This window comes from Antedon mediterranea, chromosome 10 (genome assembly GCF_964355755.1).
Source record: "Antedon mediterranea chromosome 10, ecAntMedi1.1, whole genome shotgun sequence".
NCBI lineage: Eukaryota > Metazoa > Echinodermata > Crinoidea > Comatulida > Antedonidae > Antedon > Antedon mediterranea.
Window position 1 is genome coordinate 2,682,533 of NC_092679.1, and position 10,278 is coordinate 2,692,810.

At 37.4% G+C, this 10,278-nt stretch overlaps 1 protein-coding gene across 2 annotated transcripts; it reads right to left on the reverse strand.

Moving 5' to 3' along the window:
• Window positions 1-1,130: 1,130 nt before the first annotated feature.
• On the reverse strand, window positions 1,131-5,732 carry LOC140060414 (uncharacterized). Of its 2 annotated transcripts, XM_072106604.1 has the most exons (3): window positions 2,049-5,732; window positions 1,471-1,565; window positions 1,131-1,220 (listed from the first exon to the last, which is right to left on the reverse strand). In XM_072106604.1, the coding sequence occupies exon 1, from the start codon at window positions 5,710-5,712 to the stop codon at window positions 2,434-2,436; it is 3,279 nt and encodes a 1,092-aa protein (XP_071962705.1). In that variant the 5' UTR covers window positions 5,713-5,732; the 3' UTR covers window positions 1,131-1,220; window positions 1,471-1,565; window positions 2,049-2,433. The 2 variants fall into 2 exon arrangements, with proteins under 2 accessions (XP_071962705.1, XP_071962704.1); XM_072106603.1 differs by lacking the exon at window positions 1,131-1,220 and having other exon boundaries at window positions 1,237-1,565.
• Between the last annotated feature and the right edge of the window lie 4,546 nt (window positions 5,733-10,278).

Sequence of the window (10,278 nt, forward strand, 5' to 3'; positions counted from 1 at the left end):
TTCCATTTTTCATTAAAATGTCAACAAACACAAACATGTAATTCAATCAATGTTACGATATACAGTTCACGGTGCCGACTGTGATGTAGTAAAATGCTCTTTTATTACATTAACAGCGAGAAACTGAAAACACAAAAAGCATAATTCAGCATAAGCTAGTGTATTAACCAAACAACATGTTGTGTACCACACGCCCAGGGTATCATGTAGTCACTCCCTTGATGCTGATAAGATTATTACATTAAATACAGTAGCTTCAGACATCATCCCTGGGTATGATGTAGTCCCTGGATATCACAGTAAATAACTTGTACCAGACATTACCCTGAGTAGAATGTAGTCCCTGGATATTAGGATCACAGTAAATAACTTGTACCAGACATTAAACCTGGGTAAAATGTAGTCCTTGGATATTAGGATCACAGTAAATAACTTGTACCAGACATCATCCCATTAAACCTGGGTAGAATGTTAGTCCGACTCCCTGGATATTAGGATCACAGTAAATAGCTTGTACCAGACACCATCCCTGGGTAGAATGTAGTCCCTGGATATTTGGATCACAGTAATACTAGCTTGGACCAGACATCATCCCTCGATATAATGTAAGTCCCTGGATATTGGGATCACAGTAAATAGGTTATGTACCAGCCATCATCCATGGATATAATATAGTCCCTGGATATTTGGGTCACAGTAGTAGTAAATACCTTATCTTGATATGACAGACAGCCAATCTTTATCAATACAGTAGTACTAGTATGATAGTTATGGAGGTCCTTCATAATCTTTGTATTGATCAGTTGGTCCAAAGTTAAAAAGGTGATGACCATCAGACGAAGGTAATACGCTGACCTTGACCATCAAGATGATAATGAGTTCACCTTCACCATCAAGATGTCTTGAATTCCAACCAGAAAATACCTTGACCATCAAGATGTCATGAATTCAAACTAGAAATGGTTTTTTTTGTCTTGCATTATTGTGCCACTTTTTAAATGTAAAGCTCTGTCTACACTGTCAAACTAGTTTGAAAAAAAAAAATGTGATGTACCCAAATGGAAATACAGTACCCCAAATATGGTAATATGGTATGGTGATATGACATCATCATGTCTGTACAGAAAAGGTCGGACGACTACACACAGGTTAGCAAATGAGTAGATATACCACGGGAATAAGTTTGAGATGAATCTGTTTATTAAACGTCTCATTCAATTCTACAAATAAATACAGAAAAGAATCATAAACAACCTTTAACCTTATACCATAGCATATAACCTCAATAATCATTTACAAATCTCCATACCAACATTCAATCATAAATAAACTGTTAAAAGCATAATCAAATATAAACAATACTAAGTATTAAAATACAGATACAATAATGTTTCTCATACACTTGTCATTAATGTTCTTGGTAACTTTCATCATAATACCACATTTTACATAGATTTTAACATGACTCACAACTTTGCCGGGCATAAATACTTCCAGATTATACAGCGTACAGTTTCTACAGTTACGTTCTCAGGTTAGCAAAAGCACATGAATAACTCCATAGCCTAAAACAATATAATTATATTCATTATGTATCAATATCCCTGCTTAACTCATACGTATAAACAAACCTCCATTCAGAACAAAAAGCAACTCTGATCTATAAATAATGTTAACCTACAGCAAAGTTAAGTCGACGCGAGGTCAGATACGAATCACTCATGCGTGACGGATCAAATTCAGAGTGAACATTCTTATGCAACCGGTCTATACCTAGAAATTCTAAGTTACATACATAGCATCTAAAGAATCAACATTATCATGTGAACCAATATATCGGATACTAAATTTAGCCTAAATATATTTTAGGAATATTACAAAATGTTTCGGTCTATCATCATAACAACCTTGTCTTATATAGTCTACCGTATCACTCAAAATGGCGGCTACCACGATGCAGCACATGTTCAAGATAAATCTCATAATTAAAGGCAAAATATCGTAACTATGACTAAACAAATAGTATCACATAAATATAATAAACTTACATTTATCATTGTAATTTACACAAGCAATCGTACGGAACAGATCACGGAAATATAGACGGAATTTCCGGACAGCTCAATTACACATGTCTACAGTAACTCGACTATAGCTGAACTGTACCACACAACCGTAGGTGGCAGCAAATATTACTCGATCGTATATAAGATTATCGCAATAATCCTACACTCCCCCCGATAATGAGGAAATCTCATTATAACAAAACATTTATAACATTTCAAAAGATCAACTAAATAAAGGCAACTACATGATACAAATACAATATCTCTAAACTAAGCAAGTCGTGTATTAAACTTAAACAGATTAATAATTTAATACAAAGAAACTAATCCATCTTAGCTCAGCTGTGATACTTCAATACAGTATAGCTTAATGCTTCCATTCCTCCAGTTTGATCAATTTTACGACTGGACGTTTGTATACCTTTTCTTTCATTTTCACATCCGCTACCCTTACTCGTCCATCTGCACTGGGATGAACTTTCAGTACTTCTCCTGTTAACCAATCTCCTCTCTGTGCTTGGTTGTCAACAACTAACACCTGGTCACCCTCCTTCAAGTTTTCTGTCTCTTTATCCCATTTCTGTCTGATTTGTTGACTTGGTAAATATTCCGATACAAACTTTTTCCAAAATAAGTCAATGATAAGCTGACTATGGCGCCATTGCTTCTTGCTTTTGATTTCTTGAGGACTGACTAATGAAAATGGTAAAGATGGGTCACGCCTACCCATTAACAGAACATTCGGAGTAACCGGATCAGCATCGGAAACATTGGATGATGCATAACCCAGCGGCTTTGAGTTCATTAGGCCTTCCACTTCAACTATCACTGTCTGCAACACAACTTCCGTTACTACTCGATCTTTCAAGGAACACTTAATGGCATTCTTCACCGACTTAACCTCTCTTTCCCAGACGCCTCCGAAGTGTGGTGCGTTGGGAGGATTAAATTTAAACTCTACCTGTTGTTGTGCTAGTTTCTCTTGCAAAGCTGGGCTCATAGCCTTGAAGCACTCATGCAATTCTCTTTCCGCTCCCCTGAAGTTTGTTCCACAATCGGAGTACAATTCCTTCGGGACTCCTTTGCGAGACACGAATCGTCTAAACGCCATGATAAAAGCATCTGTATTCATGTTATGAAGAATCTCCAAATGAACTGCCTTAGTCGTCATACACTTAAAAACTAATCCCCATCGTTTTTCTTGGGATCTTCTAACCTTCACCATCATAGGACCCCAACAGTCCATTCCAGTAGAAAAAAATGGTGGTTTACCAATTCTTAGTCTAGCTTCTGGAAGTTCTGCCATCTTAGGGGTTTCTGGTCCCTTCCTCCATTTCTGACATTCAATGCATTTACTTAATTCAGACTTGATTTGGCTTCTTCCCTTTAGGATCCAGTACTTTCTTCTTAAGTACGCGAAAACTTGATTAGGTCCTGCGCTGTGATTGAATACATTAGCATCCGCCCTTCTAATTAGCAATTTGGTGATGCGATGTTTCGGATCCAATAGTATTGGGTGAACATCCAAGTCTATTTTCTCTACATTTCTAAGCCGTCCTCCTACTCTGATCACTTCATTCTCTGCTTCCAACATAGGATCCAAGTTACATATACGGCTATTACTCTGGACACCTTTACCATTTCGAAGCAATTGTAATTCCTCTGCGAAACATTCTCTTTGTACCCTTCGCAAAAGTAGTAACTCAATGTCCCTGACTTTATAGACATCCAGTGCTGGTGAATCATCACCATAGATTCTCCTTCTATAGACTTCCAACATTTCTTCCCACGTTTCACAGTTATCAATCTCCACCTCCGGTCTCACTTGCTTTATCTCTACATTTCCAGTAAATTTTACAAGCTTTATTTCACTGTCATCGTCTTCCACTCTCAAATTCTCTTGTTCCCACTCATGCATTGGACTCTGCAGGAATGGCGGCCCTCTTATCCATCTTCCATTTAAGTTTGTCACTGGAATTCCCCTAGAAACATCGTCAGCCGGGTTTTCCACTCCGGACACGTGTCTCCAATTCTCAGGTTTCGTTTTGTTCTGTATTTCCAGTACTCTCGTACCTACAAATTGCTTATAGCAGCATGATGGCTTTTTTAACCAACCCAACACTATCATGCTGTCTGTGAAGAACAATACATCTGTTAATGGCAGCGATGATTCATCAGTTATAGATTTACCCATTCTAGCAGCCATAACTGCGGCTTGTAACTCTAGTCTTGGGATGGTCAACTTTTTTAGCGGTGCCACTCGAGACTTTGCAGTAACGAATCTTGTTTTGAATAAACCATCCTGCAGTCTCCATCTCAGGTAAGCACAGGCCCCATACGCCTTTTCAGATGCATCACAGAAAATTATCAATTGCGCGTCAGTAGAATTATCCGGAGTCAGACATCTTGGCAGCTTGATTTCACTTGCATTGTTGAGTTCTTTTAGTAATATTCTCCATTCTTGTTGAGTTTCATTAGGCAGGTCTTCATCCCAGTTAACACCTGACTTCCATAGTTCTTGCATCTTTATTTTCAGCTTCACAACCACTGGCGCCAAAAATCCAATTGGATCGAAAACTTGCGCAATCATACCCAACGCCTTTCTCTTTGTTACTACTGCATTCGTAATGTCATCATCTAGCTTCACCTTAACCTTCAGTGTATCATCCGCGTAGTTCCATGAGACACCCAGAACCTTTTGTTCCTTATCTTTTCTTTCTTCATTGTTTAGCGGTTTGTTTGATATCCATTCTTTGATATTAAATCCTCCGTTGCCTAACACGGCATCCATCTGTTTGGTTAGGGTTTTCGCCTCTTCGATCGTTGTCACCGAAACACATATGTCATCCATGTACGTCTCGTTCTTCAACACATGCGCAGCTCTTGGATACATTTCCTCACCCTCTTTGGCGGTTAACCTGAGAGCAGTTTGCGCCATCGCCGCAGCTGGCTTATCCCCAAATGTCAACACTTGCATAACATAGGTATCAGGATCTCGATCAGAATTAAGATCTCGCCACAAGTATCTGTGTACGTGCTGGTCCATTTCTGGTATCAGCACTCGGTGGTACATCTTTGAAATGTCCCCACAGACAGCAACTTCTCTTTCACGAAACCGCATCAGCACCCCACTCAGATTGTTCAATAGATCTGGACCTTTCATCCAGTACTCATTGATCGCTTCCCCCTGGCATCGGTTTGCCGAGTTGAATACAATCCTCACGGGTGTACTCTTATTTTCAGCCCTGACTACCGCATGATGTGGTAAGTAATGAACAGGTCCCTGATATAATTTCATTTCCGTATTGTTTAATTTGCGAGAAAATCCTTTTTTGACCATTTCCTCCATTTGTTTTTGGTAAGCCGCACCATGCTCCTTATTCTTCTTCAACCTTTTCTCTAAACCATTTAGCATTTTAATTGCTTGGCCTCTGTTGTTGGGAAGTTGAGATGGATCTTTCGCCCATGGATAGGGAATCAACCACTGATTGCCAACTTTCGAACTAGAGTCTTCAATTAGTTTCCCTTCCATGTCTTCTACTGCGCTAAGTCTTGCCTTACACTCACAATTTCCAACATCGACACCCATCGCTTCAACGGACCAAAAGTTGTCTAAATTGACTGGTTTGCTTACTTTCACATTCATAACCTGGTTAAACCTTGCATCCTTCTGGTACCACCAAATACAGCCCATCCCAATGGCGTCTTCAATGCCACTAGGCCATTAGTCTTCTTGGTTTCTCCGGTCATCAAATAGGCATGATCGACTCCAATTAAGATGTCTATCGGCCCACCTCGTCTTCTCAGAGTATTCTTCATATTAAAAAATTTCTCTAAATTTTTTATGTTGACACTGTTCACATCGTTGATGGTCAGCATTTCTAAGGCTTTGATGTTGTGAACAGACGAATCCATTCCCTGCAACTTTATTTCACACAACCGTGACTCGAAGATTTCTTCCACGCCTCCTACTTTGGTTATTGCTGCAGCCACACTCTTTCCACCAATCCCCAATTTGTTGGCGAAATCCGTTCTCACAAAAGTTCCCTGTGACCCAAGATCCAGCATAACGTTTGCCACATGACTCCCATTTTTCCCAATCACTTCTACGTCTAGAACACACAGCAAAGGCTCCTTATCACCAATAACACTCACATGGCCGACACCAGCTTTCTTTGTTAAATGAAGAAGTTTGTGGTGATACCTGTTACAGTTGTTCTCGCCCATCTTTTCTCCACATACCTTTTTTCTTGAGCAATTACTCAGCCGATGGTTGCGTCCTGCTATCTTGAGGCAGGAAAAGCATGCATGATTAGATTTTGCCAGCTCGAATCGATCTTCTACTTTCATCTGGCTAAACTTCTCACACTCATCTGGCCAATGTGCATCAGACTTGCATATCCAGCACTTTGGAAACTTCTCTTTTGCAGAACTCTGTGAAGGAACTGAAGCATTAACGTTATTTACCTGGCGTTTCTTCTGTCTCGACTGTTGAACTTCAGCCGTAGCGTTGGTAGTGTTCCCAAACACTGGATCATTGATCTCCTTTGCCGATGCTTTGACAAACTTCACCACATCACTTAAGCCAGGTACAACTCCCTTTTCCTTCAGCTTGTAATTCGCTCCTTGCCATCGGTTCTGCAGGAATCTCGGCAACTTATCAATTATCTGCTTTAGACTACTCTGATTGTTAAGTTCATTAAGAAAACCTAAAGCTAACAGTGCTTCATGGCAGTTCTCCAGATCATCCGCAAAGTCGCCTAGCTTAGATGCATCAATTTTGGGCCGGTCCAATACTTTCCCAATCCATGCTTGCACAATAACGGCTGTGTTACCATATCTGTCTTTAAGAGTTTTGCAAGCTGATTGGTACCCTTCATTAGGGGGCTTCAATACACAATACTGGATCGATTGTAACGCCTTGCCAGCGCACAAAGACATTAAAGTGTTTAACTTTACCTTGTCTTCTGGAATACCAGAGACAGTATTATTAAAGGAAGTAATAAATGCATGGTAATACAGTGGATCGCCTTCGTACTGCCTTATTGGAGTCTGTGGCAAAGTTAATGCTTTAAACAGACTTACTAAAGTGTTATCTACGTTAGATACACCAGTACCACCACCACTAGAATCAGATGTATTATCTACATTATTAGACACATCATCGGATACACTAACATTAGGTATATTTTCTATCGGTACACTATCAGACACATTATTTGTTACATTACTTATAAGTACATCATCAGATTCATTATCTATAGATACGTTCTCTTGGATTACCTCATCCCTTGTTACTTCAAATCTTGCCATTGCGGTCATGAATTGATCCTGGCAGTGATTCATCCACTCTTGTTCTGTCTCGTATTCCTCTTCATCTTTTATCTTTTCGACCAAACTGTCATGGGACTCTTCTACAAGCTCAAACCGCGTCTTTGCTTTTGCCTTCGCAGTGGAAATCTCCGCTTCAGAAGCTTTCCTTTCCATTAAATGTGATAACTCGTTTATCACCCTCGTGAGGTTCCCCTTCCGGTTCCTCCTGTTTATCCGCAGTTGGTCAATCGTAGCCATCGTTGCTCTTCTCTGGTTAGCAGCAGTTAATTGAATTGTACAGAAAAGGTCGGACGACTACACACAGGTTAGCAAATGAGTAGATATACCACGGGAATAAGTTTGAGATGAATCTGTTTATTAAACGTCTCATTCAATTCTACAAATAAATACAGAAAAGAATCATAAACAACCTTTAACCTTATACCATAGCATATAACCTCAATAATCATTTACAAATCTCCATACCAACATTCAATCATAAATAAACTGTTAAAAGCATAATCAAATATAAACAATACTAAGTATTAAAATACAGATACAATAATGTTTCTCATACACTTGTCATTAATGTTCTTGGTAACTTTCATCATAATACCACATTTTACATAGATTTTAACATGACTCACAACTTTGCCGGGCATAAATACTTCCAGATTATACAGCGTACAGTTTCTACAGTTACGTTCTCAGGTTAGCAAAAGCACATGAATAACTCCATAGCCTAAAACAATATAATTATATTCATTATGTATCAATATCCCTGCTTAACTCATACGTATAAACAAACCTCCATTCAGAACAAAAAGCAACTCTGATCTATAAATAATGTTAACCTACAGCAAAGTTAAGTCGACGCGAGGTCAGATACGAATCACTCATGCGTGACGGATCAAATTCAGAGTGAACATTCTTATGCAACCGGTCTATACCTAGAAATTCTAAGTTACATACATAGCATCTAAAGAATCAACATTATCATGTGAACCAATATATCGGATACTAAATTTAGCCTAAATATATTTTAGGAATATTACAAAATGTTTCGGTCTATCATCATAACAACCTTGTCTTATATAGTCTACCGTATCACTCAAAATGGCGGCTACCACGATGCAGCACATGTTCAAGATAAATCTCATAATTAAAGGCAAAATATCGTAACTATGACTAAACAAATAGTATCACATAAATATAATAAACTTACATTTATCATTGTAATTTACACAAGCAATCGTACGGAACAGATCACGGAAATATAGACGGAATTTCCGGACAGCTCAATTACACATGTCTACAGTAACTCGACTATAGCTGAACTGTACCACACAACCGTAGGTGGCAGCAAATATTACTCGATCGTATATAAGATTATCGCAATAATCCTACAATGTCCATATATGGGCACATCAAATTTTTATGTCACAAAAAGTTTCATAGACAGAGCTTTATAACAAAATGTATACCTTCTTGAGATCTTCATGATTTCATCATTGTCACCGTCCTGCTCGTATTTTTCACACATGTCAAATAAATAAAAACATGAAATCAAATGAATGACAGTGGTGATCATATGAATGAGAATTTGATAATGTCAGCAATGTGATAATGTCATCAACGATTGCAATGGCATGATAGTGATAAGGTTTACGGATTACAGTAATTGTTTGACGTAAAATGTACAAAATACAACCATGAATGTTGATGGCTGAAATGGTGATGATGTAATACAATTAGTATATTTATTATGATATAATAATTGTTTACACAGCAAACTGTACATAAAAACTACATTATCTTCCCACTTAGATATAATATAATATATATTTATTTTCATTTTGTACATATGGAAATAAAAATGACGCAACAAAGCATCACAAACCTACAAGACTTTCTTAAAAACAAAATGAGTATAATTATTTCCACATTTTTTAAATACAAAAACCCTGTTTGCTGGTATAACAGCAGTAAAATGGCTAATTATTATATATAGTATATACAACAAACTCATGAGGAAAGGGACAAATATAACGAGGAAAGGGACAAATATTAAAGGGACAAATATAACAGGGACAAACATAAAAGAGAAAGGGACAAATATTAAAGGGGAAAGGGACAAATATATAGGAGAAGGGACAAATATATAGGGGAAGGAATAAATATATAGGGAAAAGTGACAAATAGTAAAGGGGAAAGGGGCTGATAATAAAGAAGAAATTGACAAATAGTAAAGGGGAAAGCGACTGATATAAAGAGGAAAGTGACAAATAGTAAAGAGGAAAGGGACTGATATAAAGAGGAAAGTGACAAATATAAATGGAAAAGGGACAACTATAAATTGAGTTGGGGTGTAAGCAGCATCGCAATAGTGTAAACAAGTTATACCATAAGAGAGAAAAAAAAAATTAGACAAATTATATTTTAAGTACATTATCATCAAAGCATGTTTCAATACGCATATGATATTCTGCAACATAAGACACTGTATGCAAATAGATATTGTAATAATATGTAAATATACACTCCTTATTAGGGCATTAACACCTGGTTTTAGGTTAATAATACTGTAAATAATATATAAATATATTAACATTAAATAAAATATTTTCAAAGGCAAGTGTGTAAAATAATGAATATACAGTACATTAGGATATAAATATTTCTTTGTTAGCCATGATAAGTGATTACTTAAATGAATACTGTATCTTTTAGAATACATTATTGAGTTAGCAGCAGTAGAGAAAAGAAGACAAGTTAATTAACAATTTAATTCAACCTAAATTGGGTGTGACCTCCATACTAAAGACATTAACATGACAATTTGCTACAGATGCCAACATGAAGCAGATGCCAGACTATTATTAAAATCACTACTTAAACA